The following is a 22,788-nucleotide window of genomic DNA, read 5'->3' as shown; positions in this document are numbered from 1 at the left end:
CAATAAAGTTCGCGGGGCTAAGCCAAAACGAATTGAAATATGACAATAATACAAACCACTGAGAAGTGTTTAGAGGGGAAGGGAAAGTTTTCTGAAGAAAAAATGCATTCACAGAACGGTTCATAAAACAAATAAATGTTTAATTCCAAGTTTGTCTCTATATATGTACCCGTATAATTGAAAAATGTGCAATAAACGAACGAAAAATTGGCTTAAATTAAAGATAAAGGATAATCTACCACATACGTAAAATTAAAATTAAACTTCACAATGTACGTTGGAAAATTTCACCTCCCAATTCCCCGGGCAACAATTTCAAGTGCGATAAGCCAACCGCGACTGTAAAACACCATCCGCAACAACTTCAATTTGTTAAACCCATGCAAATCACATTCACTTTCCCACACTCGCGTTGAATATTGCGCCAAAGCTTTTCGGGCTGGAAAATAAAGGAAAAGCCAGGCCAGAAGTCCTTTACTGGTATGGAGTATACGAGTATAACAAACACGTCGAGCATAACTTTGTCTGCTTCAAATGGCCATTAGAAGTGCACTTCCATTCACGGGTCGGCAAAGTAGTGAAAATGGGTGGGAAAAGCCACCTTAATGGCTATTGAATGCGACTGATGGAAACTTTTACAGTTGCAATGCCTTACTTCTTGGGTGGCCTTCTTTTTTCTCCCTTTTTTTCGTGCACATCCTGTTAACCGAATGCCCTTTTCATTCATTTATGTATGGCACACACATACACATACATCGAGTTAACTGCATTTTACATTTGCTAACAACATTGCTACCTCATATCCTACTCGAACTCTCTCTTCCACTATCTCCCACTCTCTCCACCCTCTGGGTGAAATGGTAAACGGAAATTGTGCATATTTCACTTACCATCAGCGCTGAAATGGCAAATGGCACACTAGAGTTGTCAGCGCTTGTTGGCGGAAAAGCGGGCTAAGTCACGAGGAAAGTGGATAAAATCAGGTGTCTAGAGGAATTCAAGGAAACGAGATAGCAAAGGAAAATCAATCACATCGAATGCCAGATACACTGAACTGATAGCAGTGCTTTAAAGAAATAAATATTATTTTAAACCTAGTGCTTCGAAGAAATTAGTTATTATTACCTTAATCTTGGATTCAAGTAACAAAAAAAAATGTTAAAAAACATTAATACTTTAATGTGAAAAATGTAATATAAAAAACTATAACTTTAAATCCTTAAGTAAAATGATTAAATAAATAAAATATGAAATAAAAGTAATAACCAATATGACAGTAGTAATTACTCTTTTTATTCAATAAAAATTTTCTTCCTAAGTAACGTTTCATTTTTTCCAACCAAACCCTTCGGAAATTCCATATGCCTTCAAGGAAATGGTGGAAAAATGAAAGTGCAAAAGCTGACTGTAAATATTTGTGAAATCAAATGGCAGCCAGGAGTCTCAATCGCACACAACTTGTATGTGTGTGTGTGTGTGTGTGGATGTCCTGGGCTTATAAAATGTTAACTGTAAATAAATTATTAACCAACTGGTGCTTCGATGGGGAGTCCTGAAAAGGCTGGCGATAATGGCAGGGTGTTGGCATCCACTTCCGCTTGTGCCTCGGTACAGTAGAGCCTGGGTTGGTGTGCCTGTGCATGCGGAATGTTTGCCAACAAGTAGCGAGTAACGAGACAATTACGACTGGGATAGCATTGCCTTCCAATTTTCCCCAGGGGTCCAAGTCAGATGCAACTTTGAATAGCTTTACACACTAGCACACATTCACAATCGCAAATGTGTGCCAAAAGACGCATACAGTGGTCACTCAATAAACCAAACAGTATTGCCAACTAAAAATTTCATTTTTTTATTGAGCAGAATAGCTGTTTAACATGCTTACAGTGAAATAAATAAAAGGTTTTTAATCTTTTAAATATTACCGGTTAATTATTAAACAGCGTTCACTGTACTGTACACACATTGATAAGCAAAAACTATAGCATACATTGCAGCCAGCAATGCTTCTGCTTCTTCTTCGCTTGTGTGGGCGGCTGGAGGCTCAAAGGGGCGTGGCTTGTCTGCGTAGACAACGTGTTAAGCTTCAGTGGTTCGCCACTGCAAATGGGACACATTAGCAATGTACCATAGCTTGTTCGGTGCAGGGAAAGCGGGAGGGAAAGGTGCCGGAAAAGCGGGCTAAAGTCGTGGAAAACTGTTCAAGTGTGTGGGCAAAATACACACCACCCACTGTAGCATGTGCCAAATGTGTCAGTGGCAGTTTAGAGTCGCTAAGTTAACAATCTCATATCCTGCAATAGACTATATGAATGTAGACATTTTATACATCCTGTTAAACTAATTTCTCTAAGTTCAATTATTCTTAATTGTTATTAATTGGTGATATTTTAAATTGGTCTCCTAGAATTATTAAGCCAAAAACTACAATGTATTGTAATGAAAGTAAAACTCAATTTTTCTAATTAAATAATAACTGAAAACTGTATATTTTGTAATCCTTTAATTTATGAACAAAAAATATATAACTTTAAAAGAGTCGTGCCATTTTCTATGAAAAAAAACACTTACCACCGAAATCAAAAACTTATATACCCCTCAAAAAAGTATATACAAGCGGTAATAGGACTCCACATCGTCTGAATTGCTTAATTTTTACAGTTCGCAGGAACGTCCCAATCCTTCCGCTCCACAATTTTGACTTTTTCATACATTCACTTCTCTGCTTGCAGCAGAAAATGAATTTTAATGTTTGGGGTATTTATTTTAATTGAAATGCATGCGAAAAGGAACTGAAAAACATGTTTTTTATTACAAAGTGAGAGCTGCGAAAACATAAATTGAAATAATTTGCAGCAAATTAGTCAGAGGAGCAAATTTAAAGAGGTACAAAAATAAATGTTTCCCTTTTGGCATGGCAGGCTTTTATGGATGTGCAATCCAACGAGTGGAACTTGAATTAAATCAACCCCACACGGATTAACGTGATGTAGGAAATGCCTTTTTTAAGGGGTCTCCCTTTGACTTATTCATCTGAGCATCGTACCTATTTTTAAACTTTTTTTTTTTAGTTTTGTCTAGATTTTTATCTAGATTTTTATCTAGAAAAATATATTCTCCAAAAATAACAAAAAATTTTCTATAAATCTTCTTTATTTCAGTTACCCAAACATAAAAAAGATATGAGGTCGAATCAAAACAGCTTAACAAACTGCTAAAATCAAGAGCCACACGAACTTCACTACCGCCCACTTGTTGTTTACCGTTCGGAAAATCACGTTGGCATTTTGTAGTAGAGACACGTCCCACGGTCCACAACAAAAATCAACAAGAGAAAGCACAAAAATAACTGCGCTTCCCTACGAAAAATCTAATAAAATTCGATTAGACGCTAAATTAGGCCCCAGGCTTAAAAATACTTTACAAATGTAAAATCACAAATAATAACATAAAGATTGATACATTTACGTGATATAAACAAAGAAAAACTTAAATACCTAAGAACATAAATATCTTAAAAAATTTAATAAAAATAACAACAAATGTCTGCGTCGGCAGTTGAAGTCAATGGAAATGTTCCGCCAGTGGAGTTTCATATGAGAGAGGTAAGATACATACATAAATATTGTTTTGTTTAAATGCCGCCCATAATTAAAATTAAAATTTACTTATAGAATAAATGTATGTATATATGCAGAATATTTTTTATTCATGACCTGTATTAAGATGGGAATGCGCTACTTACCAACATTTACTTTGTGTAAATTACATTTTCACTAAGTCTTATTAATGATTGGATTAAGGTTATAAAAATTTGCTTGCATGCAAATGTACACGTATGTACATATGCGTAAAAGTTTACTTGACATATAAATCTGTGTGTGTGTACGGGCGTAGGCGTTGTTAGCACAGGTTTTTCTAATTGAAGTGCAATATAACAATGATCTTCACTACATTTGAATAAACGAATTTAATTCACTGAACATTAACAAAATTGCAACATTATTTAACACTTAACATATCATTTTAATTCTTTTTAAATTTCCGATCTTATTAAACACGTGTCGCACTGTCAAAAATTTTCTTTGAAATAATTTTTCTGTTCTTTATGTGGTTCCTTTCGCTCTCCTCGCGTCAACCAGATTAGGCTTAAATCCGTTAGCTTTGCTCGCGCATGCGCACTTGTTTGCATTTTTTGCAGTCTATTTGTTGCGGCGACTGCGTCGGTTACTTTGCAGTGCTGCTCCCGTTGCTTGTTTCAAGCCAAATCCCAAGGAATAGTCTTGTTGCAAATAAATTTAAAAATTATTATTATTATAGAACTATTTCAAAATGTATGCTCAAAAAAAATTTTTGCATAGCAAAATCAATTTTTTAATCTAACGAAAAAAAAAAAAAACTTTTTAGCTAGTTTCCGATATCTCTAATGCGCGAGTGCAGATATTTGGTCGCTGCGTCGGCGTAATCATCTTTTTTCTCTTTCTGGCTGAATTTCATTGGTTATTATCGGCCTTTATCATAGATCCTCGGAATTCGCTTCATCGACGCTCTGCCGACGCCATTTCTATTTTTCGTTTCATTTTTAACAAGGCTTCTATTCTAACCGTTTTAAATTTTCGTCGCGTCGTGAATAGTTATTCGATTTTAGATCTCTTCCCTTTAAATAAATCAAATTTATTTGTTTTTGGTGTGTGATTAATAAAATCAATGAGTACTAAGTGTGCAAATTAGTGAAAAATTAAGTTATAGCCATAAAAATGGATCAAGATTGGCCTTTTGAATTTGAAACTCAATGTGGTGATGTTTGTGGAATTTCTATCACAGGAAATTGGAGCATTTTCTATCGCTGCGGTCAATTAAATAGTGAATTGAACGATGAGTGGATAAATATTAATGAGGATATTTGGGTTCGTTTCACTTTAAAATTTTTATTTTTCATATATTTTTTACGAAACAAAATACGTTTTTGGTTGATGTATGTGCGTTTGAATGTGTGAGTACCTGTTGCCTTTTGGGGAGCTTTAAAGCTTTTATTGCTTGGATCTGTAACCACTAGGTGACGGTAAAGGAGCAAGAAGAGCTTTATTTGTAAGTTTCCCTGGACAACCGTTAGGTGGTGCGGTAAAGCTTGTAGTCGCAAATCTACAAATTCTTATAATTCCGAATTGAAAAGCTTTTAACGCTGGCAAAGCGAATTAAGTTCTAAATTCACCACGGCGAATTTGTAACGTAAAAAGATTCAACTTTTTTAAACGATTTTTTTATGACAATAAAAAGAATACAAATATTTTTACACTTATTTTTTTACACAACTAAAAAAGTAAAATAAACCATTTATTATGATTTAATCTTTATGTTGCAACATTTCACAAATACAAAAGTGTAATAAATGGCATACAAATTTAATAATCACTTAAAAATATGTATGTTTTTGTAAAAGAAAAAGTAAAACATGAATAGTTATAAGTGATTAAAGTCAAGTCATTAAAAACAATTTTTTAGGTTACCTTAAATGTTTTTTCTTGTTCCTGTTTTTTAGAAGAAAATTGTTTAGGAAATAGAAAGTGTCAAAATTTAGGTAAAAGTTTGAATATTAGGCCATTTGTCCCATCTTCGTTTTCAATTTTACATCTAAATTTCTCCTGGCTCAAAGCTGAATCCCGATCCCTGCTAATTTGGTTAGTGGCTGTTGGCAATTCACTCAGACAGTCGTCCTTTTCACCGTTCCACGGACTAGGCCAACTTTTATTGACTTCCGCCGCAGTTCGCAGCCATCGCAAAGTGCAAACTCCTGTCGGCTCCCAGGACCTCTTGCCCCGCCCTCTCGACCCCCCGCCCCGCCCCGCCTTTTGGCCAACTCCTCTGAATGGCTAACCCAATCACAAACAGAAGTGGGAGAAGGGGCAAAAAGGAGAAGTAGACAGCGGCTGGCCAAAAGCAAACATCGAAAATCAACATCAGCCACCGCTACCACTAACAGCAAAAGCAACAACAACAGCAACAAAAACAACAACAACAACAGCAGCGACAGCCACTAAAATCACACATCCACACTGAGAGAAATGAGCAAGCACTTAAGGAAGAAAACATTAAGTAAAATACAGACAATATAAAAAGTTGTATATCAGAGTTTTTTTAATAGTATAAAATTCACAATCTTTTAAATCTTTGTTTAGATTATTCTCAGTCCACTTTAAATTTCCGAACCCAAAAAGAAATCTTATCAAAGTTTCGAATTTCTTCAGGTTGCTTTAAATACTAAAAATAATTTTGAAAAACATTTTTAAGAAGTTCCCAATCAAAAGAAAGAGAATTATGATTCGTAAGATCTTATTTTCATAGTATAAATATATATTTATACACCTTTTATACATTTTTATATTTTTTGAATTACTTTCACCATTCAGAAAGCAATTGTTAGAAGCAGGTCAAAGCTATTTATCAATGTTTTTTTCAGTGCAGTCACACTCACTCCATGGCGCTCATTCACAAAATGGAATTTTCGGCGTTGCAAAAGTGAATTTAGTTCGCCATTAATGGGCCAACTTTTGAGCTAATGCCGCGAACCGAAACGGGCAGTGAAACCCTCAACAACAAAACAAAAAAAAAAAAAAAAGGAACCAAAATTTCGTGTCTAATTGGATAAGCAGGCAGACCAAAAACAACAACTGGGTTCTAAAAGCCCAACAACATGGAGATACCAACATTTTTTGGATGTGTCCGAAATTCAATTAACTTTAGCTGCATTTCACACTTTTTTGTTTTTTTAGCGGGAGTTTTGTTTGTTGCCTTTTTTGCGGTTGTGGGCGTGGCAAGGCATTGATTATGCGCTTTGCAGATAAAGTTTTTGAGCGGCTATATGTTGATTAGTTTGACAAATTATTAGTGTGGGGTTTTACGAAAAACCTTTGCAATTTTTATTAGCTCAAAATGGATGTGCTTATGTTGGGGGAAATTCTTTTAAAATAATATAAATAATTTTTAAAGAGGGTTTAGTAAATTAATAAAAAAATGTTGATTTAAACGTCAATATTAATTAGGGTTCTAATTAGGCATTAAACAAGACTAATATTATTCTAATAAAAAAATAGGTTTAGTTACTTAAAATGATTTATTAACAGATATACTTTACTTTTTCTTATGAACGCGAATAAAAACCACATGGTTACCACTGAATAAAATATATACAAAAAAAATAAGCTCTTTTAGGAACCCATGATGCACTTCTGTAAAATAAGCTGAAATTGCGAGTGGCAAAAAGATGTCTTTTTCTGGCGACCAACCTGCTTTTGGCCATCTTTCATAAGGCCTCTCCATTGACTTCATTTGGGCCATCTTTGGCCTATGGCCAAAATGCCAATTCCGATTTGCTCATCACGTATTTTGTTTCTTGTTTCCCAGCCTCTTTTTTTTTTGGCTTTGTTGCTTCTGATTTCAAAATCAAACTGACAGTTTGCCATTTGTTTCTGTATAAAATACTGCGGAAATTATCATAGCAAAAAGGGGATACAAGTGCATATATAAGGATGGGATCGAAAGAGAGATTTCTTGAGGGGAAACTCTGAGAAAACATATAATTTTTTTGGCTTGCAGCAAAAGGCAATCAAGATCTACTTGAGGAAAAGGGGAGGAAAATGGGGTGGAAAAGTGGGAAAAGGACGATACACAGCCTCCCAAATGGAGGCAGACATGCATGGCGGCATTTCCGGTTGCTTGGCACCATTAGTGCAACTGCCACGCCCTCTTAAGGAACGCCCTTCGCCCCCTTTTCTCCCTTTTTCCCAGTTGATTTTTTTTAGCTCGTGGTTCTCCTTTTTTTTTTTTGGCTTTCTGTTGAGATAAGCAGTTTTGCCATTTGTCCGTGCAAGTTTTTCGAAAAGCTTTCCTTGCAAGTAAAAACTTGTTTTTTTCGCCAAAAAGACAAGGGTGAAAAGGGGGTGAAAGGGGGTGGCAAAGGGGGGTGGGGTTATTTGACATGTGTTTGCTGCAGCAGCAACCCATTTTTCGCCCTTGTGGCCAAAGAAGTTGCCAAGTTTTTCGGCGTCTCTAAGCTTTTGCCGGCCAAGAAAAGTATATTCATTATTTTGTTTTCATTTTCTGCGGCTGCCGAGAGCGAAGTTTCCAATTGAATTTTATTGTATCTCCTTGGAATTTAGTCAAAAATAATACGCTCCTTTCAAATAGATTTTTATGTTTGTGAGTGCCAAAAGAAATGAAGAGAAAAATCCATTAAGGGAGGCCTCTTAGTGGCTACGGTTTTTACTTTTTTTATTTCCATCGATCGAATAAAGCTTAATGTTTATATTTTCTTTTTATTACCATCACCTGACGAACTTGAAATAGTTTGAGGCACCCGCATTTGCTTTATCTTTTTCTGTAGGGGGAAACCCATATCTTTTGTTCCTTATTTACCTTATCTGCCCAACTAAAATCAAGAAATATTACGCAAATCAGCAACGAAGCAAAAGAGACCGCAGCTAAACACACACAAACTCATACATAAAGTAAACCAAATGAATGGAAATGGCTGAAAAGATGTGGGAGTCCAGGAGAAAAGGAGCAAAAACCCCAAACCCGAACTCACAGAATGCTTTTATCATTCCGCAAATGTTGCATACATTTGGGCTTTCTTTATCACTGAAAAAAAATAAAACATTAATTAAGCGATTTCATATAAATTATTTAATTAAAATTGAACAATAGTTGTGACTAAAGTAAATGACAATTTGGGAAATGTAGAAGTCTTATTTTATATGTGCACCTTTTCCTTAGGATACAACTTTTTGCAGAGGTTTTTTCAGTGTAGCTTCTGCTCTATTTTATCCCCGAATTTCCCTGCCCCAACATATGTCTGGGTTGCTCCTTGCTAATGGCCTGATGACGCGTCATCGTCGTCCCTTGGGCGGCCTTTCTGTCTGAGAGTCGCTCGCAAATTATAATTGAGTGCATGGCGAGCGCATTGAACTGTGGCTCCTGCGGGCCCCATCGCCATCACATCGTCTGCCTCCCAACTAAATACCCCTTGCTAAGAAGTCAAAATGTCAGTGGATCCAGAGAAAAGCAAAGAAAACTTTCCAAAAATATTGAAAAATATGCTTTGGATGCTTGAACAAAAATATGTAAAAGTTTATTGGCAATTAACTTATTTATATTATTTTTAATTAATATTATTTTTAAACAATTTTCTTTTTATTAAAAATGGTAAAAGTTTTCCTTGTATTTTCTTGCCATTAAATAAATATAGGGTTTGAAAACATATATTACTGAATCTTTAATCCATTAACCAGAGTTTATTTGGCATGCTAATTAGATACATTTTTAGTTTCTGACTTATTTTCTTTTTGAAAAACAAATTAGAAAAAGAGAATCCAGTAATGTTTGCTATTTAAACAGGGTACTAAATATATTCCCTTTGGGACCACGCCCACCTGCTAGTTTTATTCTCATTTTTTTCTGGAGAAACAAGTTCATACGAAACCCCGCTTAAAGATTTCGAACCATTCTGACTGAGGAAGCTGCCTATGTTTCTGTTTCTTTTTCTGTTTTTCTGTTTTTTTTTTCCTTGCCACTTGAGACGCACAAGTCTCCCTGCCATTTGGGCCATAAATTCGAGCGCCACATTTCGCCATTTTAATGAATGGTTTTTTTAATGCAATGGTTTTTGGCTCGTTAGAAGGGAGCGAGTGGAAATGGCAAAACAGCAACATTCTGGCTGCCTTAATTTATTGACTAATTTTCTAGGCTGGAGTGGTAAGAGCCTCACTAAAATTCGGTAATAGATACTTTTAGCTTCTGCGAAATGGGCAAACGGTTCTCGGCTTTTTAATTAGGCGCTGCGTCTTCTTTTTGGCATGGGAATTTAATTTAATTAATGCAGATTTAATGGCAACACTCAAGGTCACAAGGGGGTGAATGGTTGAGATACATAACCCCAAAAGTTCCCGATTAATTGGACTGGGTGAAAAGCTCACGGCGAGGTTTTCCAATTTGCGCTACAAGTGAATGAACACATGTGTTTATGGCTGCCCCAAAAAAGCGGAACAACCCTTTTTAGGCATCCCCACTCCGAATTGAGACTATTAAACTCTCGGTTTTTATGTGGCACAAAACCACTAAAGGGAGTTTTAAAGATTTAAAGAAGTAAAATGGGGTTTAAATCAAAATATTTACTTGACTTGCTTAAACTCTTTTTATAATTTAAATACATAAACCATAAAATTTAAGTTGATTTAGCATATGTAGGTTTTTAAAGACTTTTTGTTATTATTTGGTAAATAAAAAAAAACAACAACAAACCAATAAAGCCAAAATACTAACCTATTAATTTGTAAATTGGTGTTTAAGTTCTAACATATTTTCATGTTTTCCAAAAATATTGGCCAAAAAAGTATGCTATATATTTTGTAAATATTTGCTGCGTGCGAGATTTTATCTGCCTTCCACGCCATTGCTGATTTTTCCCAGCCCTCCGCCGTGAAACCCTCACTCCCTTGGAGTTTTTCTCCCCTTTCCCCTCTCTTGTTCCACCCCCCTTGAATTTACCCCCCTCCATGGGCACCTTTTGTCATCGTTTTCGCCTGCTGTGCGTCCTTCGCGTTCTGGGCGCGATAACAGGCCTCATAAATCCTTTGCTCCTTGTAAACGGCTCCCCGACAGATCCCACCAGCAGCTGCCACGCCTCCCGCCCCCCTCCTACGCTCCTGGGAGAAGGGAGGGAAAACTGGAGGGGGGGAACGAGGTGAGGTGCAGACTGAAACAGAAACAGCTTCTGTTTCGCTTTCGGCCATCGTTTGTTATTGTTTGTGGTTAGTTGGGCGCATTCTCCCCTTTACCCTCTTTACATATATCAAACTCAAAGGCAGGTCAGCTCCCCATGGGAAAGGGGGCGTGTGTGGGCGGGCGGTGGTAAATCAGGAGTGGGATAGTTTTCCCCAAAGAAACGGTTGGCTGAAGATTACAGGCTGCGGAAACTTTAGGAATTAAGTAAGAATTAGTGCGAGATAAAAGGTGGCTTTGTGAAATAACTTTAACATTTTGATTTGATTATATAAAAAACACGTACAAGCAACATATTTTTGTTACATTTTTAAATATTTATTTTAGTATTTTAATAGTATAATTGCTTGCAGTACTTTTTTAAATTTTTTGAAATTCAATAAAAAGTGAGTAGTAAAACTTAAACTTTTAATCCGATTGAATCAACTTTTTATTTCACGTTCAACGACAGATTGTAAGTTATGAATTCAGTTTATATATTGTCAATCTCACCTTGCATTTGGATTTTGCTCACATATTTCTTCCATTGGTTCGTTTTTCATCGCATTTCCATTAAGCATATTAAAAGTGATTTACCTTCCCCGCCAAACTTATTTTTTGTCCCCCATATTTACCTTTGCATATTTAAGATACTTTCGTTACTTATCGGTTGATGCTCTCTTACTTTACCTTTTTGGGTTTTCCTCAAACCGCCTGCATTCAATTTTTGCGATGGTTTTCTCGCCTCAAGCAGCTTAGTCAAAAAAGGTGGAAAAGCGTGGAAAAGTGGCGAAAAACCCGGCACGTTGTTCATTTTTGCCGGCCAACCGGTTTTTTGGAGCGTTGGGGACAATTTGCCGGCCAAAAGGGATTAAAAAGTTGCCATCGGTGGGGATTTTTGCATTTATGCGAGTGGCGGACGGGGGAAATTCAGGCGGGAAAATCTAAGGGGAGGCGTATCATGTGCAGCTTTTTGAATCCAGATGCAGTGCGAAAATTCTCTCACTTTCTATGAATGTCGGTCTGCCGGCAGCTTTCTCTATCACTCTGCCGTTGACTCCATTTGCATTTCAAATCTGGAAGCCCCCTCTTCCTCCTTGTTTCTTCCTCTTTCCCCCGGCTTTCCCGCTTTTCCCTGCTGTTTTTCAGTTTCAAACTGCCGGCTGCTGTCCGTCGCGTTAATAAGCCTCCCAAAAACCACGCCTACAATTTGTTGGTCCTGCGAGTTCTACACTGGGGAAAATAGTTTAAAACTATGAGAAAATATTACAAATAGTGTGATATGTAGTTGTTTTTTCTGTACACACGAAGTAAATATTAAATTTACTTCTTAATTTATTTTTTATGTTATTTTTTGATAGAAGTAATTTTGAGTGATATTTTTTTTCCGTGCAGTTCCACTAGAACTGTTCCGCTCTCCTCATTTTTGGCCAGGAACATGCGGCTAATGCAATCTTGACAAGCGTTGTTCTGCACAACCGAAAATGAGGCTTGACACTTTTGATTCGGTTTTACTGGAAAACCCGAGCATCACCCAAGTGTCCACGATGAAACCCTCTGTAGCACCATCAAAAAACCAAAAAACCAGAATTTTCACCCTGTCCACATTTTTGATTTGTCGGACCTCGGACGTTGTTTGTTGAGCCTATGATGGTCATATTCCGGGGGAAAGTGGAAAGCGGGAAAAGCTGACTGAACGGAGACAATGCCAGAGGGCGACTTTTTGATGGTCAGGAACGGGTTGTGACTTTAAAGGGGGAATGCAATGCTCACATGAAGCAATAAAAACAAGGAACACTATTAAGCTGGCTGGATTTGGATTAAAAGCTGAATTTAAAAGTGGTTTTTCCAAACAAAAAAGATTTTTAAAAAATTCGTTTCTATTTAAATGCTTTAAATTGTTAATTTTCATCACTCAGTTTAGTGTTAAAACTTATTTTTCTTTACCATCAGTTCTGTAATTTAATTATTTTATTATTGACATTAACTTGTTTCTTCTTTAAACAATCGACTAGGGAATTTTTTTATAGAACTCAATATTTTGCAACCTCTTACAAAATAATTATTACATCATAATATTCATAAAACTCGAATTTTAAACTTTACCGGGAAAAAAATTTCAAAACTTCCCAGCAATTCGATACCTTATCGATAAAAGAGCGTTAAGCCGATGAACAAAACATCGCTGTTAGCTCACATAACAGCTGCTGCAAACGCAATTGTGAGGAATTTACTATCGCCTTTCTCCCACAGAGAATTCAAAACATCGAACTATTTCAAAACGTCGATACTATCGCTCGTGAGAGCCATGGTCCGTCAGTCCGTTAACAATACTTACAATGCGTGCGAGTGAAAGGGTGCTCTCTAGTTAGTGCGAAAGAAACAGCAACAGAGTAGGTGGCTTAACCCTCATCCGGTGCATGGGGTTTAAAGTGGCCAGAACAGATCACACTAAGTACATTTATTTGTGTAATTTTTGATATTTCGCTAATGCTGAACCCAAGAATTTGCTCTTACATTATTCACCTTGCTAAACATTTCGGTGCATTTATGAACATTTCAGTCTGCACATGCTTTCTACAATAACTGCAACAAGTATTTTTTTTATTTGTACACAAGGGTTAACGTTTAAAAACATTGTCTTCTCGCAACCTTTCGGTTCAAAATATAACACTAACGGACATCAGCCGAATGAATTGGGAGCCGATGAGAGTACCTTATACTTATTTTGGTGAGACCGATGTTTTCGCAGCTCTAGTTATCGCAGTTGCGTTCTCTCACTCTTCGCAACAAGTCGTGGGTGTCGGATTAGCGGTAATTTCGTATTTCCCAGTGGAAACTCGGCACGCTTGAAAGTGAAAACAAAATGCACACACGCACCGAATAAATATAAAAATTAACCAAAACGGTACAAATCAAAATAACAGCAAATTGGGCGGTGGGAAATTCGTAAACGCCTCTAGTTTCGAAACGCTAAAAAGTGCAGTGCCGAAATAAACTAAGCGAAAAACGGCGAGAAAAAGGCGCAGATAAATGAAATGAAAAGTTATAAATAAATATATATGCCATGCGGCTGTGAGCAGGAAGAAGCAGCAGCGTCGGCGAGGGACGTGATTTCTCTTTTTCGCCTGTCCGTTCTTTCTCCCCCTCTCTTTCGCACTAACGCCCGCCCGCCCGCAGCATCCTATAATAGAAAACCAAAGGCAACAAAAAAAAATTCATTCACAGCGCACATGTTTTTGTGGCCATTGCTGTGTTGTTGCCTTCGCCGCCTCCGCTTTGCCAGCTCGTTTATCCTGCCATCCTTTTTGGGCGCTCTCCAAAAATTCTGATTCGATTTTTCCCACTCATCTGACGCTCTCTTTTTCGTGCGACAGCATCTTGCTCTCTCTCTATGATTCCTTCGGTTCCTCTCAGCTGCTTTGTTTGTCCGCTTTTCGCGAAAATGTATAAAACTGTAATAAAATCGGTAGTTAAATCGAAAAAAATTCAAAGGAACAGATGATGAATTTCGTTTCATAAGTTGGAGCACACGGAATAGCAGGAAAAAGTGCAGACGCGCGAAATAAAAAGTATCTCAGGGATGCGTAGTAACGCAGACAATCAAGCCTCTTTGTGTGTGATCAAAATCGAAAAACAGACATCAAAAATACAGTCAAACGCGTTGTAGGGAGAATTTCGAAAATTCGTTCTTATTGTAAAAACAAACTAAGCTAAACTTCGTGTAAATGCACCATTACCAAAATGCTATAAATAATTTTTAATTGGATGTTTCGTCGAATAAAATGTTAAAAAGGGCACCTATAAAGTGTTAAATAAAATACTTTTCGAATAGGTTGATATATTTCTTATATAATTTGCTTTATTTTCGGTTATAATTTAACGTAAACGCTATTCAAAGGCAGTTTTATTATAATATTTAAAAACAAAAAGATTGAAAATCTCAAAATTGTGAATGTTTACGTTAAAAAAATGTAAATGCAGTAGTTTTTACTGTAACTGCCTGCTTTTCTGATGGCGCCGCCCCCTCTTCGTTGCCTTTTGTTCGCCTCTTTCGCATCATCTCTTTTGTCTCGCGTTTGCGCCGTCTTTTTTGCGCATTTCCTTTCGCTTGCTATTTCGGTTCTGTTTTCGTTTCAAAAAATTAAAACATCCAGGGAGTTTTCAGTTTCCCAGGAGCCCAAAAAAGCCACCCTTATAAAAACAACTAAACAAGAATTTGTACTTTATATCGCCACTCGTCCCCTCTCTTTTCCCCAGTCGTGTTCCGTCCCGCTTGCTCGCACGTGCGACATTGAAAAATATTATAGTTTTGCGTGTGCGGAGAAATATATGTTCTTTTATAAAGTGCAAAATCGTGTTCCAAACAAAAATTTTTATTTTCTTTAATTTGTGACTTACTTATTTTGTAGTCAAAGTCAAAGTGAATCTTACAAGAAGGAGAAACAAATTTGTGCCAAAAAAAACCAAGAAAATAATCAAAAGCAATTCAAATAGAAATCTGAAAACAAATGATTTATTTGTAAAACAGAGCATAAAGTGAAATAAAAATAGTGAACTACCCTTGTTGTTGGCCAACCCCCTGCAAGTACACGCAGAGAAATAGTCGAGTGCAAAACGAGAGAGGAGTTATCATCATTTGCGACGCCACTGTGAACATAAAAAGCCGTCAAACTGTGGGGCTCAGGGGCATATTTTCTTCCTCCGCAAGGAATGTATTATCCGGTAAGCAAAGACAAAAAATCAAGCAATCCCAGTAAAAACAAACACTGCCAAACATCGCAAGTCGTAAATATCGCTGGCAAGCAACATAAAAGGGCAAACTCAGCTCTATTACGCTGTTTGTTTGCCGTCTGAAGATGCATCTGTCAGTAGCGTTTTGTTCAACACAGTGGTAACTCGAATTGAGATGACTAGCAAATAAGGTTGTTATTATCTTCGAATAAAAAATGTGCTTAAAACCACAAATTAAAGTTTTTGGGTTATAAGTAGATTAAATTTTACGTTTAGGTCTAATGGATACAATCAGACACGTTCCTTTTTCAGACTCTCAATGAAGGGTTTCGGATAATATAAAATATAAAATAAAACTATTCAAAATCAAGAGCGCTATAATAAATGTTTTGAAAGATTGTTTAAATTGATCTCTTATATAAAGCAAGATTAGTAGTCGGACCATTTAAATATTGTTTAACAAAAAGTACAAATTTGATGAGCTTAGTTTTAATAAAGAAAGTGTAAAAATAAACGACAACTATCTTAAACCAATAGCACAATGTTTAACCAGCGTCCACTGTATTCTCTGAGCCACTATTTACTTTTTCTTTCATCCAGAGTCGCCGTCTCTGTGTGCTTTACTCTCGATTTAAGGCGAATCTTAGCTCGTGCTAAAATCCTTATTAGTCAAACTCTCTGTTTCACACACCTCTCTCTTGTAGCCGCTGTTTCGGTCTCTGTTTGTTTACCTATTTGCTTAGACGACAACAAATAATGTCGAATGTTGTAGTCACACGTGTGTGTAGGGCTCCCCCCAACAAATAAAAAAAAAAAGAAAACGTAAACCCCTCTTAGAGCCAAATGTTGACTTTGTCTTCGTTTTCTTTTTATGCGGGGCAATTGTTTGCCGGGGCGAAACGGGGGTAATTTGATAGCCAAACCAAAAATGCGGGTCGAATTTGCGGCTTTTTGGATTTCGGAATTTCGCTTCTCTCTATTTCCACTTGACTTTGGTTGTGCTTATGGTCATTTTTCTCATTAGAATCAGATACATATAGAATTAACAATATATTCTTAACGCCCTGACTTTATATAATTATCTTGCGCCAATTTATTGCCTGTTCATTTGATACCCTCAATGTGTTAACAAGAATCACTTTTTTTTCTGGCTGTCTCCTCAGCATTTTTTCCCACGTCTGCGAATAAATTTCAATTTTTATTAATTTATTTCATTTGTCTTCTCTTCTCTTTTCTTTGCAGGTACGTTTGATATGCTAATCCTATGGCTACAAAACTACGTTAATGTCGTATGATTGATAAGGAAGTTGGCCTGGCCTAAACATAGACCACATTTTGATGAATGGCACAAGAAGCTGTTGTTGTGGTTAACGATGGGGCTTTAATGATGTCAGACCGGCGATTTGACATTGAACTGCTTGCTTAAGCTAGAACCAGTCTTTTTTGAGTTTGTATGAAAAATGAATACGCCACTTGAATGGTTCTTGAATAACCTAGTAAAGGTGTTATAAATAGAAATACATTTACAAAATGTTTAGGCCTTGCAGATACCTTAAAATAGTTTAGGGATTTATCAAGATTTTAATTAATTTAATACAATTCGGTATGGTCTACACAAATAATAAAATTAGTTCTTATTTAAAAACAGTATCTACTCAAGTCTATCTCTGTTGAAATCTTTGTTTTTTCAAGCAAAAACTTGCCTAGTTGCCAACTAAATAAATGATATAGAAGGCAACAATAATGTATTTTCAATAATTTTGCAATTGCTCAATGTCGTCACCACCGCCCTGAATCGATTTCTAGTTTCAGTTTATTTCGCAAATGTCACTCAAATTAATTGCAATTAAAAGTTCGCCAAGCTGTCAACGTGCGGCAGTAGTTACTAAAATTTCAAACGTTTCGCACATGCGAAATAAATCCACGAGAGGAAAAAATAGTTTGTGTAAAAAAAAAAAAAAATAAAACCAAAATTGCGTCGCATTAAGTAAAGCCTTCCTGGCCTGCTCCGTCGATTTTTCAATTGAAAAATTGCACATAAATTGCATAAAACTGTTATACGTCGACGGCGGCTGGCATAAATTGTATTTCTGATGTGGTTTTTATGGGGAGGCATGGCTTTTTTTTTCTGAGGTTGAGAGAGATCAGAGGAAGTCCATTGTGCGTGCGCACTTAACCGCAAAGTTTTGGTCAAGATTTTGGATTTGAAGCCAAACAGATTATTGCAATTACACAGTGGGTTTCGAGATGGTAAATCTTGAAGCAGGTTTATTGATAACCAAAGCATACTAATAATACCTCTTACATAAAATGTAAATTTTGCCATAAATTATCTGCTTGATTTCCACACATTTTCGCATTAAAATGCCTCTTAAATTCTCTTATAATCATGCAACGCACTGTATATAAGTAGATATTTCTCTTTTTATTTCTTTCGGTCTTTATGGCTGCTATTAATTATGTGTATTTTGTGTTTATAGCGCTTTGAAGGCTGTTTGGCATCTCTGATGATTTTCATGTTCAAAATGACTTTCACTCAATTAGTCTTACATTTATGTAGGCATGTGTCCGACAATTTCTTAAGTAGGTTTTACATTTTTTCCATTACCCTGAGTGGTCATCAATCCCTCGACTGATTGGATAGGTTCTTGTCATATTTCAATTTCTCATTTTCCCCCCTTGATTGATGGTACTTTATAATTTTCCAGGGAAAAAGTAAAAGAGAGAGCATTTATTGGGACGGGAAAAGTAATGTTGAATGGAGCGCATAAGGCCCGCATCTAATTGAGAACATTTCCATTTCCAGGGCAAATGATATGGCAATTTATTTCAATTAAAGTTGATTTAAAAAAATTGTCATTCCGCCTACAGCTCTTTCCATCTCTTTCTAATGTCCGCCGCCTTGATAAAGCCGACGATAGAAAACCTTATTTAAATTCCAAAGCCAAACCAACTAAGCGCTCCCTGAAATTATATAAAAAGTAGGTTACCTTTTACTTTCAAACTGTTGATAAATTATCCACAATTAAACTCGCAAAAAGTTTAAATAAGGCACTCGAGATAAGATCCCTTTTACGTAATAACTTCGGAATCCAAATCGAAAATAAATTGTCAATTAACTTGGGATTTTAAGTACACAATTTGGATATTTAAAACGTTTGCCTAATTCCATAGGTGCTGATTAAAAGCAATTAAATCCGGGTGCGATAATCGTTAAAATGCTCTTAAAAATGCATGTACCTGTTTTGCAAATTTCAAAATGCTTCAAATTTGCCAACGAGTAAATTGAATATTTTAAATTAACACAATGCAAATTTGCTGTAACTGACAAGTTCACAGCTCGAGATGAAAGAGCCAAAGATAAACAAACGCCAACAAAACCTGCGGCAAAGTGAATGACCGAAACTTTGTTTTTTTTTTCTCTTTCTCTCTCTCTTTGCGCTGAGTGAAACGTTTAAGCCAAGTTTCATGCAAATTATTCGGTTCACCGATTATGGGGCTCAGGAGGGGGGTGAGGTGGCAAAAAGCGGGGGCTAAAAGCTAATCGCAGGTGTCAGTCACACGAGTCCCAGGTATCTCCCCTCGCATTTCTGCCCCCAGCAATTAGCAAGATCGTCGCACGCCCGTTTTTTTTTTTTTTTTTTGTTATATGAGTCAGCAGCAAGCGGACAAAACTTGGTCAAAAGTGTAACAGGTTTTCACGTTGTCATTGTAGTGCAGTCGCCAAAGTAACGGTATCTGTAGCAGCCAGACAGTTCGTGGGGGTCTACAGCATTATCTCAGTTATTGGAGCGGTTTCATAATAATATTCATTTCGCATGAGTGGGCAGCTCAAGATCGTTTCTACTGAGGCTTATTTTACTATAATAATTGTAAAAAAAAATGTTCAATCATGTGCATCTCAGAATGTGGAAATCTATTAAATTAGAGGTTTTAACTTTCAATATTATTTTATTAAATTAAATATGCATTGCATTTTAAATCATTTTTTGCTATCAAAATATCATAATTTTAACTTACATGAAGTATTAATTGAAGTCAAAGAAGAACCCAAAACAATGCTCTGTTTTCTCTGCCCTATTGGTGAACTATTAAATAATACCCTCTAATTGGCTGCACTTTTCACATTATAGCCTATAATGGGTACTTCGTTGCGCTCTTTTTTACTTGATTTTTACGAGCATGTGAATTGTTTTCACTCCATTTCTCGGCTCCATTCAACCAACTGCCATTCGTTTTCATTCATTAACAGCAAGTGTAACGCTTGGTGCATCAGTTCTGCTTCTTCGTCGCACTCACTCTCAGTCCGTCTCATTTTGTTGGCGCTCTACCCGTCTCTTTCTGTCACTATCTTGCTATTTGTTACGCCCCCACGTGCTTTTTGAACGCTTTTGATCGCTGACACAGTCGACAAATTTTTATTGCCGCCTCGAGTCGATCTTTCGGGCTTTGTTTTGGTTTTTTTTATTTATTGCGGCCGGCTTTTGTTTTTATTTATCTTGTACTCTTCGCTCTCTTGATTCGTTGATATAATTTTTTTATAGAATTTTATTCCGCTTTGTTATTTCTACTTTGCGGTGGTCAACGTTGGGCCACTAAATTTACATTTTATTTGCATGTCATAAACGAGATTTTATTGTAGGCATGTTGCTCGTGCATATATAATTTTTGTTGTTGTGTTTATTTTTTTAGACGAAATATTTTGCTATTGAGTAATCGAGTGAAATGTATACAAAGTCATGTCAAGAACAGTGCGATTCGGCACTAAAAAGATTGCATGTTCTTAAATATACATTCACAATAGATTAATATTTTTTGTAAGATTAAAAAATATATGAAATGTTTTTCTTTCTTGCTAAATAAAAAAGTAAATGATTGCTTTTTTTGTTAGATATATACGTTTGCGTTACGCACTGTATTAGCATTCAGTTACTGCTCACTTGATTTAGCATTGAGCAAGGTTTTTAAGTTTATTTTTAGGGTTGGTCAACAAATAAAAAGTCGGCAAACAACTTTTGAATAAGTATATACAAATAATGGCTGTAATACAAGTTTGTCAAATAGTGAAGTGGATAGATATACCTCAAATAAATTCATATTAAAAGGGGTTTGGTTAAGTTAAACCAAAAATTTAAATTGTTTCAAAGAGTTTATTTCTTTTTATTTTACCTAATTATTCATTGCAATTAAACAAGTTTCTATTAAACACTGCATTATAATTTTAAATTCGATTTAAGTGATGTTTTGATAAAAAGCTTTTAATGGATTCTTCTGATTCACCAGTCATGTCACCAATTAAATGGCTTAGCTTCACCTGAATCATTCCATATCCGGAAATATCAATAGACATGCAGTCTGTTACTATTTATAGAACACTTTATTATCTCAGAAAAATAGCTTTGTAAATATTTTGCATAATTGAAAAGTATGCATAATTTATGTAAATACAATTAATCAACGATAAATGAAGTTTCGTTCTCCCCACATTTTTTGTTGTAATTACTCACAACAATGTATCGTTTGCATATTTACACGTTTTTTTGCAATAAATTTTCGCTTAGGAAAAAATGCCAAAAGCGCACTCGAAAACCGGCGAAAATTTGCTAAAGCGATTCGAGAACATTACTTTTTATTTTTTCCCCCTTCGTTTATTGCTTTATTTTTCGGTTCCTTATAGTTCGTACATATATTTTTACATTTTGCATTAATGGGGTCTCGAGGCTTTCGCCTTTTCGATGAATTTAATTTATTAGCTAGCAGAAAAGTGCAAATTTGCTACTCGTTGCCAACCGTTTGGTGGAAAACTGTGCTCACTTTGCCTTAACTGTTGCCAATTAACATAAAGCGACAGCACCGGCAACAACAAGGTGAACAAGTCAGGTTGCAATGCAAAAGATAAATGGAAGATGCGCTCTGGGCTTAAATCTCAATGGAAGGGAGGGGTATATTATACGTCTGGCGCCATTGTTTCGATTGTCTTGACCATAAACGAGTTGCTGACATCATCGGCGGCTAGTAAACCTGGCCAACTGGTGACCTTTACAGCCGGTGACCTTGATGCCTCCACCCCCTTCGTCACCCTTTTATGGCTTTTAATTATTCGATAAATTGAAGATACAATTGCATGACCTAGAACCTGAAATCACTCGGTATATTAAGAAGCGATTTTATTGTGGTAATAAAGATCAATGAACTGGAATTTAACTACCGATTATACAGGTTATAATTATTAGGGAATTTTATTATTTTAGTCATATAAGTTTTTTTTTTAAAAAGGTCTGGACAATAAATTGGTCTTTATTATTATTTAAAAACAGTACTATAAATATTTACCACTACTCAAATTGTCTAAAGAATGTTTATTTATCTCTGAACTTTCGTTGACCCCATATTCAGACGTTTTCATTTGCACTAAGGCTTTAAAATTAATTTATTATTTTACACTTGACTTTTAGCTGCACTGGCTGTCCATATTTAACGTCGATTTTAATGATCGTCTGTCTGTTTTGTTTACTTAATTTATTTAGTTTTAATTTGTATGTTTATAGCAATTAAAGTCTGTATAAAGAAAACCTTCAGATTTTACACGACTTTGTCATCAATTTTCATTTATTAAAAATGAAAAATAATTATACCCATATGTGCGCATATTAAATTGCAATTAACATGGCTATTATAATGAACATCTAATGGGATGATGAAAAGGTTAATGCACAGCTGCAGTTAAAGTGCAAAGACTTCTAATATTTATATAGCTGATTCTATTTATTTAGCTGTGAAAGCTTAGGAAATGTAGCAGACACCTATTGCTATTTATTTTTATTTCAGAAATAGACATTTCTATTTGCCATTTACTTCCTTCAATTTATCCCTCTGATTAACACACACACTCGACTAAATCTCATTTCGAACACTTCTAAATGGAAAACCAATCCTTAGCCAGCCTTTCAGATATATTTTTCTTGGCCTTTTGCTAATTCCCATTGATTGCGGATGCACTGAAAGAAATGGCATATGAAAGCAAACTTGAAATTCACAGTTCACATTTTAATGTTAAAAAATCTGTGAACAACATAAACTTACTTAAGAAGTTCAAGAAGTAAAAAAAAGCATAATTAATCTTTTGCAGATTCTTGTAATAAATTATTCTCAGATCTTTTGGATTCTATACATTTTTTCCTGTGTAAATGTAAGTCCATCCTCGAGTTTCCTGTCGTTTAGCCTGCCTGCCGAAATAGACAATTTCCTTTTCTTATTAAATGTTATTTGTATTTCACTCACAGCGAAATGAACGACGTT

At 35.8% G+C, this 22,788-nt stretch overlaps 1 protein-coding gene across 21 annotated transcripts in view; it reads left to right on the top strand.

Moving 5' to 3' along the window:
• LOC108089717 (protein bunched, class 2/F/G isoform) overlaps positions 1-22,788 on the top strand; it is a 117,799-nt gene that overhangs the window by 23,683 nt on the left and 71,328 nt on the right. For 17 of the 21 annotated variants that reach the window (XR_001771295.1, XR_001771294.2, XM_043208260.1 and 14 more), the window contains exon 2: positions 3,162-3,605. Coding sequence is in view for 19 of the 21 variants with exons in the window: in XM_043208260.1 (XP_043064195.1) it covers positions 3,543-3,605 (63 nt within the window). In the remaining 2 variants the exon portion in view is untranslated. The other 4 variants (XM_017188082.2, XM_017188067.2, XM_017188069.2 and 1 more) reach the window with 3 other exon arrangements.

Source organism: Drosophila ficusphila, unplaced genomic scaffold, assembly GCF_018152265.1.
Source record: "Drosophila ficusphila isolate 14025-0441.05 unplaced genomic scaffold, ASM1815226v1 contig_106, whole genome shotgun sequence".
NCBI lineage: Eukaryota > Metazoa > Arthropoda > Insecta > Diptera > Drosophilidae > Drosophila > Drosophila ficusphila.
This window is presented reverse-complemented; position numbering and strand designations above follow the sequence as displayed.